Source organism: Artemia sp. Qi Xiang Cuo, unplaced genomic scaffold (genome assembly GCF_049724085.1).
Source record: "Artemia sp. Qi Xiang Cuo unplaced genomic scaffold, ASM4972408v1 HiC_scaffold_3386, whole genome shotgun sequence".
NCBI classification, from domain to species: domain Eukaryota; kingdom Metazoa; phylum Arthropoda; class Branchiopoda; order Anostraca; family Artemiidae; genus Artemia; species Artemia sp. Qi Xiang Cuo.
This window is the reverse complement of record NW_028300811.1, coordinates 1,193,908-1,220,403: the sequence shown is the minus strand read 5'-3', so window position 1 is coordinate 1,220,403 and position 26,496 is coordinate 1,193,908. Positions and strand designations below refer to the sequence as shown.

General features: G+C 36.0%; 1 protein-coding gene across 1 annotated transcript; it reads right to left on the bottom strand.

The window, feature by feature from the left end:
• Positions 1-1,899: 1,899 nt before the first annotated feature.
• On the bottom strand, positions 1,900-2,595 carry LOC148938342 (uncharacterized). Its single transcript, XM_089107860.1, has one exon. The coding sequence runs from the start codon at positions 2,593-2,595 to the stop codon at positions 1,900-1,902; it is 696 nt and encodes a 231-aa protein (XP_088963986.1).
• Between the last annotated feature and the right edge of the window lie 23,901 nt (positions 2,596-26,496).

Sequence of the window (26,496 nt, the reverse complement as noted above, 5' to 3'; positions counted from 1 at the left end):
TTACTGAAGCACTAAGCTACCTCAAACCAACAGAGTTGTGCACGCTCCTCTTTCATTTCAATCACTGTAAAGCTTCCCTTTTTACTGCGTGGAAATAAGTCCCAGTTTCCTTACTTTCTTTCTTGTGACCTCTTCCAACCCTATTCAAGGATGACCTGATTTTTTTTTGTCCCCAGGTGGCCCAAAAAGAACAATGTTTGATAGCTTGTTATCATTCACACGCAGTAAATTAACCTTTGTGAATCAATTTAGTGAGTTAAGTTTATTAATTTAGTGAACAAATATTTAGCGGATTCTAGTAAGGGATGAGTTCAGCAGTAAATCAATCGAGCTTTTTCTGACAAAGTTGTACTTCTGCTTAGTTAGCTTCTTTCATCCTGTGATATTATTTTATGGAGTACAGATGAGGCCGAAAACTCCCTGTTTACGGTTTCTTTTTTCAATGTTCAATGGGTTAATTAACAAATGAAAAGAATAAATCACATATAATCAAAATACTCAGTCCATTCCTGGTTGACGAGACCCAAAATCTTTACAATTTAACATAATACGCAGAATGGTCACCACTCCTAATCTCAGACACAACCATACCTCTCAATTTCCAAATAACTAAAACTATTACCTTCCCGTTCCTTACCCTTAGGGGAAACCACCCGTCATACTTAAAAATCATACATTTGTACTTTAAGTTTACTACTTACATTTGATTCTAATTTTTTTTTATATTAAATATTCATTTGTAATGCTATTAAATGATTTTTTACTTTTTTTTAAGTGATGCGAGGGAGCTCCTACCTCTCAGCTCTTCTGGGATCAGGTTCCATATCTTTGCACAAGCTAGTTAGGAGTGAAATCTGATCGCACGGTTGGGGTGAGGGGTATTTGCAGGTTTGATGATGATCGAGTATGCTGATTATGCTGGTCTGAAATAGGTCGAAATAATCTTTTAAACGCAGATCGCAGCTCTCCAGCTAAAAACTTGAACAAAAAGGTAAAGCATGATAATTGATGCAGGGACCCTAATGACAAGCACTCTTCATTTTTTCAAATTAATATCAGGCATCGTTGATGAATTGAATTCAGTTTTCGCATGTGGAATTTAAGATTTGATTGCCAGATCTTTGCACAATACTGTAAATGGGGTTTTATAAGAGCGTTTTACAGGAGGACCAGCGTTTTCTTCGGCAAGCCGCTTTTCAGTTTTTTTATTATTCCCAAATTCCGGGATAGCTTCAACTCTACTGCTTGAATATGATGCACGAATGATAGGTTCTCATCGAGGAGGATTCCTAGGTAATTTGCAAAATGCTTTTCTGGCTGATTAATCACACCTCTGGATGTCTGGATACCACATGTCTCCGGATGGACACTTCCAACCCGGAAAAAAAAGAACGCAAGATTTCTCAACATTAATAACAAGTCGGTTATAATCCATCCAGAGATACGTCCCCTCCAGAACCACCCTCATTTTAGACATGAGCGTTGTCCTATCCGTTTCACAGAAACCAAGCGTGGTGTCATCGGCAAAAGCCACGAGTTCATCATCTTCACCTTCGGACTCGAGGGAGTTTTCACCCTGGCACAAGTAACAGCAGCGAAGATTTGTTCGTGCCGGGTTCAGCACTCGACTCAGATTGTTAACATGGATCAGGAAAAGTAATGGTCCTAATATTGAGCCTTGGGGGACACCGCAGTTAATGAGCACATCGTTTCCAGGATCTTCTCCCAAATAATCCTGTGGTCCCTCAGATATGATCTGAACCAATCAAGCATTCCTGATATCAAGCAGAACCGCTGCAGGTATTAGACCAGAATCCAAAGTTTTGTTTATCCATAAAGTTAACGCCGTTAGTGCATCCTGTGTGGAGTGCCCTGGTCTGAACCCAAACTGGCGATTATTCAGAAACCCTTTCTTCTCCAGAAACTGGAGTAGCTGTTGTTGCATAGGTTTTTCAAATACTTTTGCAAAAACTGAGAGGATAGAAATAGGTCTGTAATTAGCCGGGTCAACTCGAGAACCCCCTTGTGCAGTGGAATTATTCTAGCTTTCTTTAGCAGTTCTGGGAAAGTGCCCTTGTGCAGAGACAAATTTATGTGATAAGTAAGGGGCTCTATGATTGAAGGGGCAACTGCTTTTAACACTTTGGAATGTACTCGGTCGAACCCAGAAGTCGAATTGCCTCTTAGATTTAGTACAATTAGCAGAATTTCAGATGGAGAGACAGGTGCTATTGCAATTGACTTAGTGCATGCCGGGCCAAGGTAATCTTTAAAACTCTTCGCGGAATTCCTAACAGAATCTGCTGTTTTTCTGCCCACTTCTGCAAAAAATGTTCCCAATGCATTTGCAACGTTATCTGGTCCTGTTACTGTCTCCCCATTGACAGATAATTTAGATGGAAGCTGAGGTGGGTGGCTGCAGGGACGCAGTTTGGAGGTAACAACCTTCAATATTTTCCGAGAATTTTTACCACTTTTAGCTATTTTCTCACTAAAATAATCTCGTTTAGCTTTACGTAAAGCTGATCGAAGACATTTTTTATATTTTTCATATCTCTCCAGCGTTGCAATGCATGGGTCATTTATATAATCCATCCACAGTTTATTTTTCCTGTTAATACACTGGATCAGTCAATGGCTAATCCAAGGGCTTATGGGTTGATTCTTCCGTCCCGTCTTCCTTGAACGCTTTTCGCATCAGCAATCCATATATATTCTCATGAAAATGTTATGAGATTCCTCAAATCCTGAATTAACATCATCAGAATTAATAACACTTTCCCAGGATGTGCTCTCCAGATTCTGATTAAGAGTTGTCAAGTTCTCGTCATTCAGTTTATGGGTAGTGAACCCCTGCTTAAGCGAAGCATTAGGCTTTGGATATTTATGTTGTATGTTGAAATTTGTAAGCAGAGGGAAGTGATCTGAAGTGTCAGATAGCAGAACTGAGGATGATGTTGGAGGCAGAGTCGAAAAATGTTGTCAATCATTGAGTGGGAAGTGGCAATTACTCGGGTTGGAATCGTTGTCAAGGGGTACATATTCGAATCAGACATCATACTAAGCAGATCTGTCGAACCGGCGGATAGAGGAAGAGTAAGATTGATGTTGAAGTCCCCCATTAAGATAGCTTCATTCCCTTGTTTTTCTAGATGATCCGATATTTGGCTTAAGTTTTCCAAGAATGAAGAAACAGATCCTGCCGTTTGGCGGTATACTTTTCCAACTGTTAATTTCTTCTGTGAAGGTAAACATATTTCCAGGAAAATTGATTCATAAATTCCTTCTATATTCCGGGTTAATTCTTTGTTAATGCATACCGAGTACTCTTGCCGTGTGTAAATAGCTAAACCTCCTCTCTTCAATGCTGTTCTGTGCAAAAAATGGGAAGTATATCCAGGTATTTACAGAAGGGTATCTGTTTGTCTTGTTAAAAAGGTTTCGCAAAGTCCGACTACATCTGGCTGCAACTGTTGACAAAGAGTCGTTATATCCGCGAAAGAGTCGTTAGCATAACCCTTGACAGTTCAGTTGAAGAACAGTGAGCTGAGAGTCAGAGCGTCCCGTACTTAAATTACACACTTTTTCATAACGGCTTCTAGGAAAAATACTTTTATCAAATAACAGGATATCTGATTCATTATTAATTTCTAAATCAAAAATATTTTCTAAATCAAAAAAAGGTTCTTCCAGCTCTACTAATCTAGCATTACTTTGGGTTGTTGACGAGGAGGTACCCCCGGGAGGATTAGAACAGGAATTCATTACTTACCAACATACTGAAGAGAGACAATGGCTCTACCTTTGAGAAGAGCATTAGACCACTCTGAAGTTTGTAAATCCGAACTTTTTTTATAACTCTGGAAAAGAAAAACAAAGCAAGAAAATACGGAAAGGAAAAACATCTCATTGGATAAACAGAAATCAAGAATATGCAAGCAGCAAATTACACATAAACACTCTCTCATGGTGCAGTTATAATACTTTTTAAATTTAATTTTTTCATCAATTTTACTACTCTAATTTCACCAATATTCTCTCCTAATTACTTCAGTATTATAGCTGCCCCACAAACCTCACAAGATATTAACGAAAAAAAAGAGAAAATTCTAAGCGTCCAAATCAGAATCATTCGCATCGTCCGAGCCAGCGCGGGGAAGCTTGAGCGGATCGTAGCATTCGTCTGGAAACTTCATCCACTGATCCGTCTTTGATTTCTTGGTTTCTAACCAAAGTTTGATCCCTTTTTGGATCAGACGCGTTTCCACTATTTTCTCACTCGCTATTTTTGAATTTTGTAGCTTATAACCAAGTGATAAAAGTTCTTTGCGTCGTTTCCCGAGATCAGCTGGCAAGTCAACATATACACTAAAACCGGTTTTTTTCGGTTTACCACACTCTTTCTTTATTTCTGACCGATCAAAATTTTCAAGGCTAGCGAAAATCGGATCAGTGGACTTTCCTCGTTGCGCGCTGTTTCTCAGTGTTGGACCACTAGAGCCAGACGACTCGGCATTCGACGGTTTCTTCGAAATTCTGTATACCATATCATCCGTATCTCATTCGCAGTAGCTATTCCGAGTTTTGATTCGAAGGAACCAACTACTTTCTGACGGAGATCTTCGCCATCTGAAGATTCTAGACCGTGGATAACAAGATTATTTTTTCTCGAGGATAGTTCTGACCGATGAGTGTTCGATTTAACTCTTAAAAGCTCGGATCTGAGCGACCTGTTTTTCGACCGTAGAAGTTTATTTTCCTGCTGGAGCTTTGCTATTTTCTGCAGGACTTCGTCCATTCGGTCATCAAAATTTTGTTTCGTGAGTGCCATAATTCTCGACTATAATGCCACTATGCCTTCGAAAATTTTCAAAAAAACATGGAGTGATACCTACTCGCAAGGGCCCCTGTATGGTAATAGAACCAACTATACTCGGGGCCCGCTTTCAAAAAAATAGTGTTTGAGAAATCAAAATTTGACGTTTCTCCGACCAGCGTTAGTGAACTATCCAATCAGTAATTATCCAATCTCAAATTCACCAAAAACTTCAAGAAAAATATCCACTTCTCGCCAAAATTCTATCACCAACGATAGACTGGTGATTAGAATCTTGAACTAGAAGCTTGAACTAGTTCAGACACCACCATATGCATCCAGATAGCGAAAATGGTGAATTTCAAACCCTGCGGCAATTGGAAGGAGTTAACCATATCAAGGACAGGTGCTTCTGAAGGCTAATGAGCCTTATCAAGGCCAGGAATTCTTGAATGTCACCGTACTCTCTAGCCTTGAGTAGTGCAATGACTTAGTTGCGCAAATTCAAACACAATCGATTTCTTTTTAAAGTTAACTCTATTATCATATAGTTTTAACTCAGGACATAAATATCCAGATAAAACCAATTGACAATAATATGAATAATTTTTTAGTTTGAATAAAACTGGTAAAGGGCTGAAATTTTAATCGCTTATCAACTAATGGTAAATCTGAGGGAATGACTACTATTACGCCACATCATATAAATGTCAGAATAGGATTAGTATATATTCAACCTTCACAAGTTGATTGATTAGATTGACCTAACTTCACTATTTGGCTGTGATTGCTATAATACACGAGAAACAAGTGAGGAGTGCAGTCAACATAAAATAGTGTTTAGTATTGGAGTATGCATAAAGTTGAAACTAATAATGTCGTAGGCGCCGAAAAACGAATTTTATCATAGAAATCCGAAACAAACCTTGTAAATTCAGAAAAATCCTGAGAAATCAAGTAGTGATGACGTTATAAATCTGACAAATTAATAAATTCGTCCATATTAAGCCATGTCCGAAACCCCAATATTCCTAACACCCCTCCCCCTCCCAACATTTTGCCCCACCCTTTTTTTTCTTTTTTAGGACTTAGAATTTCTTTACTTAGAATTTTTTGGACTTAGAATTATTTTGACTCGGAATTTTCTGGACTCAAAATTTTTGGAACTCAAATTTTTGGACTTACAAGTTTTTGAACTTGGTACTTTTTTGATTCAGAATTTTTTAGACTTAGAATTTTTAGACTCAGAGTTTGTGGGACAAAAGAAGACACTTTGAAAAAATTTCTAAGGTGAAATGTATTAAAACAGAAGACACTGAAAAAAAGCTTTTAAGAAGAAATGTAACAAAATAGAACACACTAAAAAACTTATTTTGTATTACCTGCTCGATGAGTAAACTTTTAGAGAGTGTTACCTGATAATTTTTTGGGTTACTATTACAGTATATATTATTAAAAAGGCGAGAGGAGCTAAAATATATTTAATTATATATGTAAATGTTTATGTATTGAAGAATCGTTCTGGAACAAGGGACCTAAAAAGACACCTTTTTTAATGAAATTTTATTATTAAAAACGCTGTGAAATCATGAAATCACAGAAAGAGCACATAAAACTCAACAAATGAAAAAAGATAAAATATGAAAGGGTCTATAAAAGATACAAAACAATATAAAATCATGAAATTACAGAAAAAGCAGTTAAAACTCAGCAAATAAAAAAAAAAAAACCTGAAGAGGCTTCTGGAGGATGAAATATAAACAAAAACATACGTGAATTAAAGATAGACAGGGTCCTACCAGACAATTCCAGAGGAGGGTTGGAGGGTTGTTATTAAAATTTAAGCCTTGTTAAGATACTTTGAGAACTTTTTAATAAGAATATTCATTTCCTTGAGTACTTGTTAGAATGTCACCTCCTCCAGGGAAACAATTCCTTAATGTCCCCCACATTAATTTTTACGATATAGCTACAATGACATTAGTTGACTGCTCCCCCCCCCCCTGACAACACATTATAACCTCCAAGAAGATTCTTCAAGACATTTCTTGTAAAAAATTATGTGTCAATCGGATGTTTCAAGTTTTTGCAAACCAAACTTATCATAATAACCTTCAAGACAGTCCACACAGCTATGGTACTACACCCCCCTCCATCATTCAAATGGCACCAGCCCTAAATACCTACGAAAGTTTTAACTCTGTCGCTCCAAAAATAAGCATCTGAAATCTAAATTACACAGTTTTTTTTACATGAACAGCGAGAACTCGATATTTCATTGCTAAAAAGTGTTACTCCAACTCAAAGCACGCCACACAGTATTTAAAAAATTCTTCTTGAACGAGCCTACTACTGATTTTCATTGGCTTTATAAAAATGGTGACTTGATGACGCCCTGTGATATTCGTCATCAATGTCTAAGGCTCGAATACCCCCAACAGACATATTTCCTATTGCCAATATTTTCCAACAATTCCCAACCTGTACCAAATTATTATTGGTCCTCTGGCGCTCTCTAGCACCTGCACCTTCACTCCTAAGACAGTTTCAAGATAACTGTTAAAAATCTCGCATTATGTCCGTTGGTTCATGTTTTCTCAACCCAAGCTTATCTTGATGCCCCACAAAGCACTCCACACCATCACAGCTTTATGTGCCAGCTCAATTTGTCATCCTCGTGGCACCATCTGCCCCTAAGCCATTTTGAACCGTTTCACTTCGAAAATAAACTCATGAATCTAATAAAACATTGAATTTCGTAGCAAAGAGGAGTCAACTGTTGTTTGCTAGCGTGTGATACTCCAACCAATTTTTTTCAAAAAACTAAACTATCATGGCTCTGTAACCCCCTTTACCATCGTTCACATCTTCTCAAAACACTTTTTCAGACATTCCATGTTCAAAGTTTTACTTTAACCCATTCATTCGAGTTTTCGCAAGTAATTCACTTCACAGTACCAAACTATAACTACTTTCAAGCACCCCTGCAACACACGTCATCATCATTGTAAGCGTCTTCAAACGTTTGAAACAAAAACACACACACACACAAAAAAAAACACAAAGAAAAACACACATAGACACACAAACTCACACACACACACAGTCACACATAAACATACACACAAAAAAAAACACCCAAAAAAACACCCTCACGAAAACACACACACAGAAACACATAAAAACACAGACACACACACTTTTTTTGTCTGAAAACACTTTTTCAGATATTTCATGTTAAAAGTTTTATTTACGTCACAGTACCACACTATATCTACTTTCTAGAACCCTTACGATACACGTCATCATCATTGTAGTCGTCTTCAAACGTTTGAAACACACAAACACAAACACACACACACACATAAAAAAACACACAAAGAAAATCACATACAGACTCACAAACTCACACACACACAAAAACACACACACACACACACACACACACACACACACACACACACACACACATAAACACACGCATACAAAAAAAACACACACAAACCAAAACACACACACGAAAACACACAGACAGACACAAACACAAAAAACACAAACACTCACACAAACACATACACAAACAAAAACAAAGCCTCACACAAAAACAGACACACGAAAAAACACACACAAAACACACACACACACAAAACACGCACACATACACAAGCACACACACACAAAAAACAAAACAGATAAATAAAAAGTATACACACGCACACACTCATATGTACACACGTACAAACACACACACGCAAACACACACACAAACACACAAACACACATACACACACAATAACACACACACACAGAGAAAAAAACAGATACATGCACACACACACACACACACATACACACAAACACACACACAAACAAACACAGGAACACACGCACACACACCTATTGCATAGAAGATAGAAAAAGCTATACTTCGATTCTGAATTTCCCCCGGAGTTGATACCGTGCACTAAAAATACTGGAAATAAGACAGAGTAATGCAATAACATATATTCTATTGAAATTATTGCATGTTGAACATCATCATTAAAAATGAGCACCTTAAATCTTCTCATAAAATTCTTCCTCGTTTTTTCTCATGAGATGTCAAATATTTCCATTTTTGGAGGAAGGGTGGGGGGTATACACAACTTTTGAAAACCATCTCATACACTTAATTGTAGATAATGCCGGCTTCATGAAATGCATCCATTGGTAAACCCATGATGGGATCAGTAACGTCTGATGAAGTTTTGTTTTACATAATTCATACTTAATCTCCTTGGTGATATTACCTGTCAATGCCCTTTTTATTTTAGTTGGATTTTCATTGTCTAATACGAAATTGTTTTTGTATTGATCACAGTTATTACACCGTACATAGCACTAATCACTTTAATTTATTTGTCTGGTATACCATACAAGGATAAAACCTTAACTAAAGCTCTTCTATCAACAGAACCGAACGCTTGCTCTAAACCTATAAAACTGAGGACCAAAGGTGTTTGACAACTAAGGCACTTCTCAATTATTAGCCTAAGAGTAAAAATTTGGTTGACACATCCTCTAACTTTTCTAAAACCGCACTGTTCTTCTCTTAAAACTTTGTCTACAGCATTTCTCAGTCTAAAAAGTATCATATTACTAAGTAATTTGCTACCTACAGAGACCAGACTAATGCCTCGATAATTACCACACTAACTTTTATCACCTATCTTATAAACTGGCTTAATTAAGGATTTCCTAAAATCTTTAGGTACTTCCCCTTTTTCAAAAATCATATTCATAATCTTCAGTAACTTATTTCTAACCTCAGAGCCGCCATATTTAAGAAACTCATTTACCACCCTATCAGTACCAGGAGCCTTATTATTCTTTAATCCTTTTAGTACTATTGCTAATTTCTCCTCACAAAACAAATCTTCCTTCACATCCAAGGTATCACAAACTTTTTCATTTTCCTCTATATTTTTTCCTGCAACTCTATCTCCGGTTAAGAAAATTCTCAAAATGTTCGGCCCATCTCTCTTTAGTTTTTTCCTTATCGCTAATTGTGACCCCATTACTATCTTTAACTCGAGCCAAGTCCGGATTGACTACTCCCTCTCAATTTGTTAACGTGCCAGTACAATATTTTTACTATTATGCCGTCTAGCTGCATCTTCCAGATCCTCGGCAATTTTATCCATGGCCTCCACTTCACACCTCCTTAGTTCATATTTTAATGCTTTCTCCAATTTCTTTACATTTCTTTTGTTTTCATACGTTCTATTACTTAGATAATTCTTGTACAAGTCCTTTCTCCTTTCTATTAAACATAAAGCTTTTTCACTAATATTCATAGCTGCAGTTCTAGCTTTTTTCCCTAATACACCTTCAGCAACTTCACAAACTATTTTTCTAAAGTTATTCGAAACATCTTCTAGATTACCAAATTTTAAACTCTCAAGTATAGTATTCAACTGTTCCTGGAAATTTTCTCTCAAATTCTCATGCTGGAGGCTATCAACATCATAACTTCCCGGGAGGTAGTTACCCTTCCGATATTTCAGCTTTAAGTTAATCCTTGACACTACTAAATGGCGATCTTTACTTTTAACATCAATAACAGCACTCATATATACCCTAGTATCTTGTATTGATCCTGCCAGTCTTTCGTTTATTATAACAAAATCAATAAGGTTTGCTGTCTTATCATCACGTGAATACCATGTTAATTTATGATCCATTTTATGATCAAACCTGAAAGATGACAATAGGATCTATCAACAGATAATGTATTACCACAACCATTAGCAAGAATTTGACCTTCATCGTCTACTAAAACTTTTAGACAAGCATTCTCTTTGAGCACTATCCTCTCTGGAAATAATACTATTGCACAACCAGCACCACCAGTAACTTTGAATTTTTTTGGAATTCTAAAGGAATTTAACTTCTTAGTGTCATGACTGAGCACGCATACATTTCCAATAAGATTGTCATTAACGCATGTTTAATAATTCACATATTTCTCTTTGCTAGCACCAGCCCTCAACCCCTAAGAATTTTAACCCTTTCGATCCGAAAATAAGCTTCTGAAATCTAAATTAAACAGTGTTAATTTTACTTGAACTGCGGGAAGTCAATATTTCATTGCTAAAGCGTGTTACACAAATACAATTCACGCCACGGAGCATTTAAATAAAACTTCTCAAACGTGCCTACTACTTATTTTCACTGTTTTTATAAGAAACGGTAACTTGATGACACCCTGTGACACTTGTGACTATTATGTATGCGTTTTTCTAACGCTTGAATAGCCTCAACGGACATACTTTGTACTGCTATTATTTTACAACAATTCCCAACCTGTACCACACTATTACTTGTCCTCTGGTACTCTCTAAGACCATCACCTTCGTAAGTTCATTGGTTCAAGTTTTCTCAACGTAAGCCTATCATGATGCCCCACAAAGCACTCCACACCATCACAGCCTTACGTGCCAGCTAAATCCGTCATCCCCAATGCACCATCCAACCCTAGGATATTTTCAACAATTTAAATCTGAAAATAAATTCATGAATTTAATTAAAAAATATATTTTTGAAATTAAGTCACCTGTTCTTTGCTAGCGTGTGGTACTCAAGACAATTTTCGTAACAGAACCACACTGTCACCGCTCTCTGACCCGCTCTACCATCATCCCCATCTTCCCAAAACAATTTTCAGACGTTCATGTCAAAATTTTTACTTCAACCCATTCATTCGAGTTTTAGAAAACAATTCATGCCACAGTACCACACTATGACTACATTCTAGCACCCCTGCGACAAACGTCATCATCATCGTAAGCGTCTTCAAACGTTTGAAATACACACACACATAAACACACGCACACAAACACACAAAAACACACAAAAAAAAACAACACACAAGCAAATTCACACACACAAACACACATACACACACTTACAAACAAACACACACACAATTAAACACACATACACAAACACAACCACACACATACACAAATACGAACACACACAAACACACACATCCAAAAACACACAAAAACAATCACACACACAAAAACACACACAGACACATAAACAAAGACACGCAAACACAAAACAAAAAACCAAAACCACACAAACACACACAAAACAATCGCATGCACAAAAAATATACACACGCACATAGACGCACAAACACAAACGTACACACACACACACAAAAAAAACACATACAAACACACACACACAAACACTCACACAGAAACAAAAACAGACAAACAAAAACACGCACACACACTCACAGACACACACAAAAAAACAAACACATACAAAAAATAACACACACACGCACATCACAAAAACAAACACACAAACACAAACAAACATATATACACACATTCACCTTTTGCATGGAAGATAGAAAAAGTTATGCTTCGATTCACAATTTCCTCTGGAGTTGATATCGTACACTAAAAATACTGGAATCACGACGAAATAATGCATTAACATATTTCTTATTGAAATAAATGCATGTTGAATATTTTCATTAAAAATGAGCACCTTAAATCTACTCATAAAATACTTCATCGTGTTTTCCCATGAGATGTCAAACATATCCATTTTTGGAGGGGAGGGTGGGGGTTATACACAACTTTTAATAACCATATTATACATTTTATTGTCGATATTGCCGGCTTCATGAAATGCATCCGTTGGTAAACCCATGCTAGTAACAGTAACGTCTGATGATGCTTTGTTTTTTATCATTCATCTTTAATCTTCCTTGGTGATATTACCTGTCAATGCCCTTTTTATTTTACTTGCAGTTTCATTGTCTATTACGACACTATCTTTACATAGATCACAGTTTTGACCATTGGATGTGATATAATATTGATACGTTTACAATGATATGTTTGTTTTCTTCTTCTTGTATTCTTTCAAATGCTAATACCTGAAAGATGACAATAGCATCTGTCAATAGGTAATGTATTACCACAACCAATATCTGGAAATAATACTCTTGTACATCCAGCACCACCAATAATGTCGAATTTTTTTGGAACTCCAAAGGAATTTAACTCCTTAGTATCATGAAAGCTCGCACATACATTTCCAATAAGATCATCGTTAAGACTTCTATCATAATTAAAATATTTTTCTTTGCTAGCATTAAATGCTACGATAAATTTATTACGTGGACAGGCTTTACTGGAATACTTCACCTTCACCTTCTCCATTATGGAACTAGTGACTTTTGCATGGAGTTTGTTTTTCATCAAATCATTTTTAATCTCCATGCTGATAATGCGTGTTAGTGGTTTTTTCTTTTACTTGCAGTTTTATTGTCTATTTCGACATTATTTTTGCAAAGCTGACAATTTTGACATCTGGATATTATATGGTGTATCATATTGATAGAAGAGTAGGCATGTCTTCTCTTTGTATTCTTTTGAATGCTAATAGCTGAAAGATTGAGATAAAATTCATAAAGAGGTAATGTGTTACCAGCATTATAAGCATGAAGTTGCCCATCGTCGTCAACTAAAAGTTTCAGACTAGCATTCTCTTTGAGCACCATCATCTGTGGAAACGTCACTCTTGCATGTACACCATCACTATCAATGAAATTTTTCGGTATTCCAAAGGAATTTAACTTCTTAGTGTCATGACAACAAACGCATACATTTCCAATGTGATCACCACTAACATTTGTTTCATAATTCAAGTATTTCTCATTATCAGCATTAAATGCAACAATAACTTTGTCATGATCACACATTTTCTTTTTTTTAATAAATACTAACAAACATTTACTCAACATAGGCTAGGTTAGGTTAATTTGGGTTAGATGACTTGTCCTCTAACCTAACTTAACCAGTCCTAGCCTGCGTTAAGTAAATATTTCTTAGTATTAATGAGAAAAACTTTTAGTTCGAAGAGAAAATTTGTACAAAAAATTGTTTCATCTAAGATAAATTTGTTTTCTTTGGTGGGAAACTTGGCACTATTAGAACGGTCATATGGTATGTTAAAAGAAAACTGATACTATCTTGAGTGATCGTTCTTCATTATTAAAAGAGAGTTCACTGTGTCGACATAGATTTTCTTCAGCAAATATTATTATATTCGGTGTGATTGACTCGGAATATCTCGGAGTGAAACATTTCTCTATTGGTGTTATTTTTAAGTGGCATTCGTATAGTTAGATGAATAATACTGTTAAGTTTATAGCTGAAATGTAATCTCAAATAAAATATGTTTTTGTATGATACAAAATAATGGTGTTGAACATTAAATTATATAAACCGAAACGGTTTTTAACATAAAATCATAAGACCATGCCATGAAATTGGTTATGAAATAAAAAAAGTAAAAGAAGAAATTTGAAAAATATGCAGTTTTTTTGGTGTGCGAGCTGTCTATGTTAAGGAAAACGTGCCGATTGATAATGTCTTAATTAAAATTTGATAAAGACATTGTATTATTCAATTTGGAAGACTTCAATTTTTAAAAATACCCACATTCAGTTCATGAGCCTGAAGATAAAGTTCGGTATTTCTTTCAATGGGTACCAGAAAGTATACCTGATACGAAAACACGCATCAGATACTCAAAGATTTAAACTTTTGCTCCTTCTATCAAAAGGACTGAAAAAGCTGGTTCTCACTTCTGCCCCTGATTCCACTAATTCACCTCCAAAATCCGTCAATTCCAAGATTTTTTTTGCGATTGCTTTAGTTGTAATCTATGGCTGGTCATCAAGTATATATACTTTATTATAATTTTTTGATCAGGATAAGTTGTAAATTGGATGGATAAACATCCAAATCTTATTTTAAAAAAATCAAGATGAAATATTCCAAGAAGATTTGTGCTCATGACAAAGTTATTGTCGCACTGAATGCCGATAATAGGATATACTTGAATTATGAAACAAGTGTTAGTGGAGATTTTCGTGGAAATGTATGCATGCGTTGCCATGGCACTAAGAAGTCAAATTCCTTTGGAATACCGAAAAATTTCATTATTAGTGATTGTGGATATGCAATAGTGGCGTTACCAGAGATGATAGTGCTCGAAGAAAATGCTATTCTGAAACTTTTAGTTGACAACGATGGGCAACTTACAGTGCTGGTAACATATTACCTCTTGATAAATCTTATCGTCTTATTTCAGGTATGAGAATTCAAAAGAATACATTGCAAAGACAGGCCTACTCTTCTATCAATATAATAAACCATATAATATCCAGGTGTCAAAATTATGAGATTTGCAAAAATAATTTCGTAGTAGACAATGAAACTACAAGTAAAATAAAAAAAGCACTTGCACGCAATTATCAGCAAGGAGATTAAAAATGATTTGATGAAAAACAAACCCTATGCAAACGTCACTAGTACCATAAAGGAAGAGGTGAATGTAAAGTATTCCAATAAAGTTTGCCCATATAATAAAGTTATGTTAACATTGAATGCTAGCAAAGAGAAATATTTGAACTATGAAACAAGTGTTATTGACGATCTTATTGGAAATGTAAGCGTGCGCTGTCATGAAACTAAGGAGTTAAATCCCTTTGGAATTCCGAATGAATTCAAAATTATCGGTGGTGCTGGATACGCAAGAGTTTTATTTCAAGACTTGATAGTGCTGAAAGAGAATACTAGTTTAAAACTTTAAGTAGACGATGACATTCAATTTCTTGCTACTGGTTGAAAACAAGATGAAGTATCATATGAGTAGATTATAGCTGCTCATTTCTTATGATGATATTCAACATGCAATTATTTCAATAAGAAATATGTTATTGCATTACTTTGTCTTGTTTTCAGCATTTTTAGTGTACGCTATCAACTCCGGAGGATATTCAGAATCGAAGAGAAACTTTTTCTATCTTCTATGCAAAAGGTGTGTGTGTTTGTGTGTTTATTTTTGTGTATGTTTCTCTGTGTTTGGTTTTTTGTGTGTTTTGTTTGTGTTTGTGTCTATGTGTGTTTTTTTTTGTGTTTTTGTTAGTATGTGTGTGTATGTGTGTGTGTGGGTGTGTGTGTGCGTTTGTAAGTTTTTTGCTTATGTGTGTGTTTTTTTGTTTTTGTGTGTTTGTGTTTGTGCGTGTGTTTTTGTTTGTGTTTGTTTTTGTTTGTGTGTGTTTGAAACGTATGAAGATGCTCTCAATGATGATGACGGGTGTCGCAGGGTTCCTAAAAATTAGTTATAGTGTGGCACATTGGCGTGAATTGGTTGCGAATACTTGAATGAACGGGTTGAAGTACAACTTACAACATGAAATGTCTGAAAAGTGTTTCGGAATGATGGGGACGATGGTAGAGGGAGTCAGAGAGTGGCGATAGTGTGGTTCTGTGACGCAAATTGGTTGGAGTATTTCACGCTTGTAAAGAACAAGTGACTTCTCTCTGTCCAAAAATATATTTTTAATTAGATTCAGGAGTTTATTTTCGAAGTGAAACGGTTCAAAATGTCTTAGGGTGGGTATGGAGCCACGGGGATGACGGATGTAGCTGGCGCGTAAAGCTGTAATGGTGTTGAGTGCTTTGCAGGGCATCATGATAGGCTTGGGTTGAGAAAACATGAATCAATGGATTTAAAGCGTGATATTTAACAGAAAAATATCTGAAAACTGTCTTAGGAATGAAGAGGGGGTGTTAGAGACTTCCAAAGGACCAGTAATAGTGTGGTACAGGTAGGGAATAGTTGGAAAATAATGGCAATAGAAAATGTGTCGGTTGGGGATAATCAATCGTAAGGAAAATGCATAAATAATGATGACGAGTGTAACAAGGTGTCATCAAGTCACCGTTTTTATAAGAACAGTAGAAATAAGTAGTAGGCAGATTAAAGAAATGTTTTTAAATACATTGAGGCATGAGTTGCATTGGAAGAACACGTTCTACCAATGAAATATCGAGTTTCCGCAGTTCAAGAAAAAATAACACTGTTTAATTTTGAATCCAGAAGCTTATTTTTGGAGCGAAAGGGTTGAAAACTTCTTAGGGGATGAGAGTTGGTGCCATTTAGATAATGAACGGGATGTTATGCCATAGCGGTGTGGAGTGTTTTGAAGGTTATTGTGATAATTTTGGTTTGCAAAACCTTGAATTATCCGATTGACGCATAATTTTAACAAGAAATGTTTTGAAGAATCGTGTTGGAGGTGATGATATTTTGTCAGGGGGGGAGTCAGTCAAGTAATTTCATTGTGGGATGAACTATAGCTTAAAAGTTAAGGTGGAGGCATTAAGGAATTTTTTCCATGGAGGAGGTGAAAATCTAGCTATTACTCAAAGAAATGGATATTTTCATTACAAAACTTCTCAAAGTGTCTTAGAAGGGCTTAAATTTATCTCTAATAACACCCCTCTCCTCTGTAATAGTCTGCTAGGACCCAGCCTTTCTTTACTTCACGTATGCTTTTGTTTATATTTTATCTTTAATATGCCTTTTCAAGTTTTTGATTTTTTTTTTCATTTGTTGCATTTTAACTGCTGTTTCTGGGATTTCATGATTTTATTGATTTTTGTATTTTTTATATGCCCTTTCAAGAATTTTTTCATTTGTTGAGTTTTAAATGCTTTTCTGTGATTTCGAGATTTTCTAGCGTTTTTAATAATAAATTTTTATTTGCAAAGATTTGTGTCTTTTTAGATCCCTTGTTCTAAAACAGTTCTTCAATACATAAGCATTTACACATTTAAGTTTGTTTCAGCGCCTCTCACCTTTTTAATAATATATAAGCTAAGAGTAACCCACAATATTATCAGGTAAAAACTCTCTAAAAGCATTACTTAACGAGCAAGTAATACAAAATTTATGAAATTTCTAGTAATCAATTGCCCCCCTCTGCGTGTCAATTGTTGCAGGTGCATGGAAAAACAACGGCAATTGTTATGGAACTCCTGTGACGTAAAGGGGATTGTGTTATTGCATAGTAATGGCTATCATGTAAAAAGTATTTCTTGGAACAGAATATTGGAAAGGGTTTCATGGGCGACTTGAAAAGGCACAGTTCTAATGGAAGAAAATTGACCTTTTGAGTCCTCGCGGAGTAAAGAACTATAGAAAAAAGAAATAACTAAAGAATAAAAGAAAGAAAAATGTGTGAAGCGTTTCGGGTGAAAAATAAAATTTCATTAAGATGAAAGGAGGAAAACAATGTGTTGAGGGTTTCGAGCGAAAAATATCAAAAAAGGTATTATTTAGCAGTGATGGTTGCGCAATCATTACGCGACCTTACATAAAGTGCGTGCCACCATTTAGTTAATGAAAGAAAAAAACTCTGTGCATTTCAGGTGACAAATAAAATTTAAAAATAAATTACGTGAAAGTGTTGCACAATCATTACGTAAGGTGTGTTTCGTGCTCAGTTACAGTCAGGGATTCCCCATTGGTTAGAGCTGTCCGTTTAAAACGAGCGAAATCGTGTGACATCATTGGAGTCTAGAGGCGTGTGTCGGGACCGCATTGCGTAGGTATGACGACCTGACCGGTTGGTAGCTCCACTTCTCCAACCCTTTAAACCATAGGGTTGTGTCGGATAACGTCAGAGGGTATGCCGTAGAAACAGCTGACCGCTTTTTACAGGTGCGAGGGGTCAAGAGCCCCATGCCTAATGGGCTGCTTGAAACCCAATGCTATTTTCCTTATCTGTGTGCTAGAAATCCAATGCTATTTTCCCTGTTTTAATTTCCCTATCTGTGTTGCAGAAAGAGGGCATGTTGTGACGTCAGAGGGCATGTTTTAGAAATCCCATGTTAATCAGCTATGTGACCGCTTGTATTCCGAGGCCACTTGCATTCCGGGACTGCTTGAAATCTCATGTTAATCCGCTATCTGACCGCTTGTATTCCGAGACCGCTTGAAGCCCAATGATATTTTCCCTATCGGTGTGCTTGAAATCCAATGCCATTGTCTCTGTGTTAATTTCTCTCTGGGTGTCACAGAAATCCAATGTTAATTTTCCTATCTGACTTCCAGAAATTCCCTATTAATCTCCCTGATATTAATGTATGTGTATTATACCGACCACACTCCAATTAATTATATTGTGTCATAGTAGCAGGGAATCTTGCCAGGGCTGTCATGAGAATTTTGCATAAATGTAGTGACGTCAGACGGCATGCGTTTAAAATCCTATAGAAAAAGAGAGGGCAAGTTCTGATGTCACAGGGCATGTTGCAGAAATTCAATGGGAAAGGTAGGGCATGTTGCAGAAGTGCCTAATGGGAAAGAGAGGGCATACGCTTGAAACACAAAGGGGTGTCTTGGATAATTTCGGAGGGCACCGGTAAAATTAGCCGACCAAATTGTACAGGTGCGAGGGGCTAGAAGCTTCACATATACACCCCCTACAGAACTCATGGAAATGCCATGTTAACCTCCCTGTTATTACTATATATGTATTATACCGACCACATTCTAAGTGATTATATTGTGTCATAGCATCTGGGAATCTTGCCAGGTGAGAATTTTGCATAAAATAAGTTACGTCAGAGGGCATGTTTTTAAATTACCATTTGAAAAGGGAGGCATTGTCTTTGATATCCAATATTATTTTTCCTATGGCTGTCGTAATGTCACAGGGCTCTGCTTGAAATCCAAAACTATTGTACCTATGGCTGTCGTGAGGGCAGAGAGCCTGCCGTAGAAACTAGGGTGGTTATATGCTTGAAATACTTTCCATGTATTAATTTTACTATTATTACTATATGTATATTATACCGACCACATTCCAAGTAATTACATTGTGTCAAAGCATCTTGGAATCTTGCCAGGCGAGAATTTTGCATAAATGCAGTGACGTTAGAGAGCATACCGTAGAAATGCTATGAAAAAACGGAGGGCATGTCTTTGAAGTGCCTAATGGGAAACTCCTTGATACTCAGCCATCCACAATACCATAAACCAAATTCCAGACGACAAACATCATAAATTCTCCTGAACCGTGTGTTCCATTTAATGTTCTTAAGACCCATTATTAATCGCAACATAAAATTGATCTGAATCAAAAACATATCTCTTTTTCCAAGAATTTTATTAAGAAGCTTACAAAAACATGCTCTCTGAACTCTACAACGTAGACTTTGCAGCCTAGGAATAAACCAAATACATAAATCAATATATTTACTCAAAGAAACCTGGTGTAGGGGTGCACCCTAGATTGTCCCAAACCAGTGTTGTAATCAACGCCTCAAAATGTGTTACATTTTGAATAGCGTTAGCAACAAATGGCCAAGTTCAGCCTGACATAAATAGATTTTATTCCAAAAGTTCATTTATTGTGAAATGACTGCCTTGGTAGCGAAACTTTATTTTTTCTTTGAAAAGCTGCCTTAAGCAAATATAATTAAGAAAAGTAGACGGGTCGTGTATTGTGGTAAAGCTTTCTAATTTAGTTAATTATTAAATTAGTAAAAACATATATGACGCAAATATAAAGTTTTCAAAATACCACTTTTTAAGATAAGGATACAAATTTTCATATATATACCCCGATTTTTGGGACTGAAGGCAGACTTTTTGACTTGCCGGGTGAACCTCTGCCCGTTTGTTTTCTCATTAGAAATACCTTGGACTTTGTCTTATAATCTTAAGTGTCTAAGTATCTTATTTATATTTTATTGTTGTTTTATTGAGACTTGTGGGCTACTTGGGACAGCCAGTCCCATTAGCCAGAATATATCCGATTTTATTATATGGTAAATGAATAAAAGTATTGTATTTTAGACGAACTCTCTACGATCTATTTTCAGCCTCTCGAACATACTCAGTCGGTACGCCTCATTAGTTCGGTCATAGCCTAAGGCACGCTACCAAAGTTCAATTACCTTAGAACCAGAGTTTATCTCCCCTATAAAGGGAGAATAAAGGCATCCACAACTACAACCCCCAAATACCAAATAATAATACTTCATAACAACTGGTGGTCACTAGAAAAACTGGGTCGAGAAGGCTAGATAAAAACAGTAAATTAAAAATAAAATGGCTTTACCAGAGGAAAAGATGACTTCCCTATCAACAGTGCTTGAAATTGCAAAAATTATACCAGAATATGCGGGAAATTCAGATGTAGATGAATTTATCGAAAAATTAAAAATTTTCGATGAACTAACAGAATTGGTTGAAGATAATGTCAAAGAGCAATGAGTTGCGGCTATATTAAAGGAAAGTACTCTTGAATATTTTGAAGAAATTAAGGAAAAAGAGCGCACGGACATCAGTGCTATAATTGAATCTTTTAAAATAAGATTCATTTAGACAAGCATCTCCGAGAGGCTTAGAACAGAGGTAGTGACATTCGATACCTCAACTAGTATCAGGGAATATGCAGAAAAAATTTGTAGATCCGTGTGTTTACAATTAGAAAAAGGCAAAAACGACGAGTCAGCACAAGAAGTACGACTACATACTTTTACCCAAGGGTTACCAAATAAGTTATTAAGACTAATATTATCGCGGAAACCTGAAAATTTTGAGCAGGCTATAATACTAGTCGAAACAGAGGTAAAAATTGGCGAGGCTATGAAAAAGTTTGACCAAATGTCAATAAATAACACAGGAGCCCAAGAAAGTAAAAAATATGAAAGGGGACAGAAGAGGATGAACTTTGAGGAGCCGAATCGTGAACCAAAAAGGCATGAGGAAGGCCAATCCTTCCCACCATGGACTGACCCCTCTCCATTTGACGACCAATCCCATGGTATTAGATCCTTAATGACTTGGAATACCAAGTATTATGGACACCCACCTCCTCCTCCTGAGGAAAATTATAGAGCAAACGGTGGCAGGTCAAGAATATATAGAAATAGATAAAGACCCCACGAGTAAGGGAAAATTACCAAGCAATATAGGAAAAGATTCATTTGCTACAATTGTGGCAAACCAAATCACTATGCGGCAGATTGCTGGCATAAAATACCCAAAGAAGGCCAGACGTACAAAACAAAACACCAGTTCAGAACGCAAGGGGACAAAAATTTAGGAAGACAGGGAACAAATAATACTTGGCAAACACCTAATAATATTCCTGAATTTTGGCCTAGAAGGCAAAAAGTTAATAATACCCAGGGTAAAAGGAGCAGCGCTGAAGAAGACTGGATAATCTCAGAAGGTTTTTGCCAAAGAGTGAGCATTTAAAAGGAGAAACCAGTCTGTAAGGGTTGACAGAGATGTTTCCTTACAAAGACCCCTATATAGTTTAGAATGCTGCGACACAAATGCAAATAATAATAATCTACCGATTCTGCGTTGTTTTAAAATTGAGTGTTTTCAAAATTTACCATGTTTACTAGATACAGGCGCATCTAAATCATTAATTCGAGAGGAAGTCTTTAATAGGTTTCCTTCTAGTCTCAAAAATAGAGTAAGCAGATGCCAGAATACCATGATATCAGTGACAGGGCACAAGCTGACAATTTTGGGAGAATGTCCACTGAAATTCAGTGCAGGAGATAAAGAAATAACAGTAACAGTAATAATATGCAAGCAGCTATAATTTCCTTGTATTTTAGGAGTAGATGCCATCAAACAATATGGGATTGTATGGGAACCCATATCCAATACAATTACAATAAACCAGTAAAATGAAAGTAATAGGCAAATTTGCGTAACAACAAATAAGGAAAGTGAAGAGTTGAATTATAACCTAAAAATAAGTGGAAAAATCACAATAGAAGGGGGAACGACAGCTCAAGTTCTAGCTACACTAAATGAAAAAGATGGAAAGGTTAAAACGATGGATGCCGTGATAGGGGGGTACCCCATAAGAGAATACCCAATGATTTTCGTGGACAATCAAGTTATAAAATTGAAAATGGTATAACATACTTAAAACTATCAAATCTAAGTAATGAAAAAATAAAACTGAACCAGGTACAACTTGGATCAGTAGAAAAGATTTAAAATTCAGAAATAAAATCTCTAAACAGTCCAGAATCGTAAACTTCACTTCTAGCCACGAACATTTATCCTCATTAAAACTGCAACCACAAGAAGAGTATGGAATGACGAAAACGGATTTTTTGCAACAATTTGATTTAAAACATTTACTGGAAAATGTATAAACTAGGGTGGAAAATATTCTTTGGGATTTTAAATGGACTTTTGCAAGACACAAATCAGATTACGGATTAACTCACTTAATCAAGCACAAGATATCAACAGAGGCCCCTCCAATAAAAAAGTCACCGTATGAAACACCTTATCATTTAAAGCCATGTCTAGATAGCTAAATAAAAGAAATGGAAGATCAGGGTATAACTGAAGAAAGTATTAGTAATTGGTGCTTTCCGTTAGCGATAGTCAGAAAAAAAGATGGTACTTAGAGACTATGTATAGACTTTAGAGCAATAAACGCCGTCACGGTTAAAGACGTAATAAAAGTACCAAGAATTGATTTAATTTTAGATGCGTTAGCGGGTTCAAAATATTACACTAGTTTCGATTTAATAGCAGGATATTGGCAAATCGCTTTAGATGCAGAAACTAAGCATAAGGCTACAGTAATCTTGGATGATGGCAGAACATTCACATTTGAACGGATGCCATTTGGCTTATCATGTAGTCCAAATTGTTTTAGTAGGCTAATGAATTTGGTGTTAAAAGATTTCGAACCAGGGAGGAAAAAAGATACTTTGGCTTATTTAGATGATGTAATTCTGTTTAATGAAAACTTGAAAGAACATATGGTCGGACTTAGAAAAATACTGGAAAAGTTTGAAAAAGCTGGCTTAAAATTAAAACCAGAAAAGTTAAAAATAGTGGTAACAAAATTAGTATTTCTTGGACACCTGATAAACCAAGGTACTATTTCACCAAATCCAGAAAAATTTACAGTCATAGAAAATTTGCAGCCTCCTAAAGATCAAAAAAGCTGCAGATCAGTTTGTGGGCTATTAAGCTATTTCAGACGATATATTAAAAATTATGCCACAATAGCACAACCGTTGACGAACCTTTTAAAGAAATCAGGTAAATTCGAATGCCCAGAGGACGCAAAACAAGCGCTAAATGAAATAAAAAGGCAACTATTACTGGCACCAATACTTAAATTACCAGATTTGTCACAAGACTTCTGTTTGCAAACAGATGCTTCGGGGTACGGTATTGGGGCCATATTATTAAACATCAATTCTGAAGGAGTATAATCAATAGTTCAATACGCCAGTAGGTCACTGACGGAAGCAGAAAAAAAATAATCGACAGTTGAAAGGGAGTGTTTGGCAGTTATAGTATTTACAGAATATTTTCGACAATTTTTACTTGGAAAAAAATTTATATTAAGGGTAGACCAAAAATCATTAGTTTGGCTACATACGATGCAAAATACTTCAGCCCGGCAGACACTGTTGACACTACGTCTGCAAGCATATTCATATACTGCAATATATATAAAAGGCCGTACAAATATTTTACCAGACTATTTATCACGAAATCCAGACAACAAAGAAAATGCGATAGCAACCATCCAGAACAAACTGAAAGGGGTAGAAATACAGTCTAATGAAAATACTTGAAAGCATCAAAATAAAGATAATTTTTGTTTAGCAATGAAATCCTTTTTATCAAAAGGAACGGAACTGCCAGACCACTTTGAACATTTTTTAAAGGAACTAGATAATTTTGATCTGGACGAAAGTAAAAATCTTCTAGTAAGATACCATAGACCATTCCAAGAATATAGAAAAAATGACTTAAAAATTATTCCAGTAATTCCAAAATCTCTGAAAGGAGAAGTTTTACAGATGGCACATGCAACGATTGGGTGTCACATGGGAGAAGCAAAAACTATGGGGAGACTGACGTGAAATTTTTACTTTCCAAAGATGTACTAAAAGTAAAAGCTTTTATACAAAGCTACCAAGAGTGTGCCAAACAAAAGTCACCACCAAAGACCCCTAGGGCTGAATTAGGTCAATACCCCACTCCTTCAGGGGTAGGAGAAATAATATCAATAGACATGTGGGGATCAGGTGGAAGATTACTAGTTTCCAAGAAAGAAAACCGGTGTGTACTTATCATAGTCAGCCATACTCATTCATATTGGTACGCTTTTCCAATTCAGGAAGAAAAGACAAAAACTATTGCGAAAGATTTGGTAAATCGCCTATTTTTGAAACACGGGATTTTCCCTAGAGTTTTACTTAGAGACAATGGGCCATGTTTTAAAGCCAAATTATTAGACGAAATTACAGAATATCTAGGGGGTTAAACGATGGTTTACCTTGTCTTACCTTGCAGCAACTAATGGGAAGGTTGAACGTAAGCATAGGGAATTAGCTTACATGCTGGGAATACATGCGAGAGAGGAAAATGAAAATTGGGATGAACATTTACCATTTGTAGTCTTTGCAATAAATACGGCTTTTTCACGTACCTTAAAAGAAACGCCATTTTTTTTCAACACATAAGAGATCCCAGAATTTGTTTAAATGAAATGGAAAATGACAGAATATATTACAACTTAGACCAATATAAAGCAAGAGATGGTAATGTGAATGAAAAAAGCTATGGAACAAGTTAAAGACAATCTGGAGGATGCGAAAACAGAACAAAAAGAAAAATATGACAGAACAAGCAAAAATAAAACGAGTTACTGTCTAGGAGATTTGGTTTATGTTCACAAAACGAATCTAGAAGAAACAAAAAAGTTAAAACCGAAATGGGACGGACCTTATAAGATTACAAAAATTCTACCAAATAACTTAACATATGTTCTAAAACATCAGCATAAGGAAAAGGAAGAAGTAATACACAATAATAGATTGAAAAAGGGATATTTTTCCAAACCGTGGAAAGCAGAGCCTATACTTTCGGAAGAAGAAATAGAAGAAACGATATCACCAGTATATATAAGAAGAGCATATGAATTTTATGACCTTTTTAATGACCACAACAGTTGGTAGAAGTGGAAGGAATTTTTAGCACAGACTTGGCTGCAAAGTTTCCACAACAAACAAGAAAAAAAAGAAAAGTTCAATATACATCGGATACAAGCGATGTATGCGACATAGAAGAGCCTCAAACACAACCTACTGGCTTAAGACATAATAAACCAGAGGTTAAATCCAAGGAGGAAGAAAAATTGGAAGAAACCAAAGAAGTATCTGATTTTCATACGCTAGACTCACCTACAGTCGTAGCGCAAAAATGGCTTTTGGAACAAACGCCTTCTACGAGACGCGAGCCAACAGAATGTGACACAGAAAATTCTTCGACAGAAAGCGATATAGCTAAACCTGGGCCATCGTCAAGAAAACCTTCTTTGAGAGAAAAATTATGGAGAACAGTGAAGAAACCAAAGGGGCAGGAAGAAGTTCCTTAGTCAGCAGCACAAGTCGCAAAAACACTCATGAAGAAGGCTAAACACAAAGAGAAACAACGATTAAAGAGATTTGACGAGGCAACAAAACAGCACTCGGACTCAGAGCCTTGCAAACCACACTATAGAAATCACGGAAAAACTTGCGAATATTAAAAAGAAGAAAAGCAAAAATTTGGAGTCCAAAAATCGGACCAGGAAACGGAGAAAGGCAGAACAAGCACAGCACCCAGCAGATTAATATTTGAATAAAATAATAATAACAAAAAAAATATTAAATAAAAATCAAACGAGTATAAAAGCCACTAAATAAATATCTATATTTTCTTTTTAATCGGTACATAGATAACATCAA

What these genes read in the sequence shown, in the direction of transcription:
- LOC148938342 (XM_089107860.1), bottom strand. Translation starts at nt 2,595, where the DNA reads ATGGATTATATAAATGACCCATGCATTGCAACGCTGGAGAGATATGAA.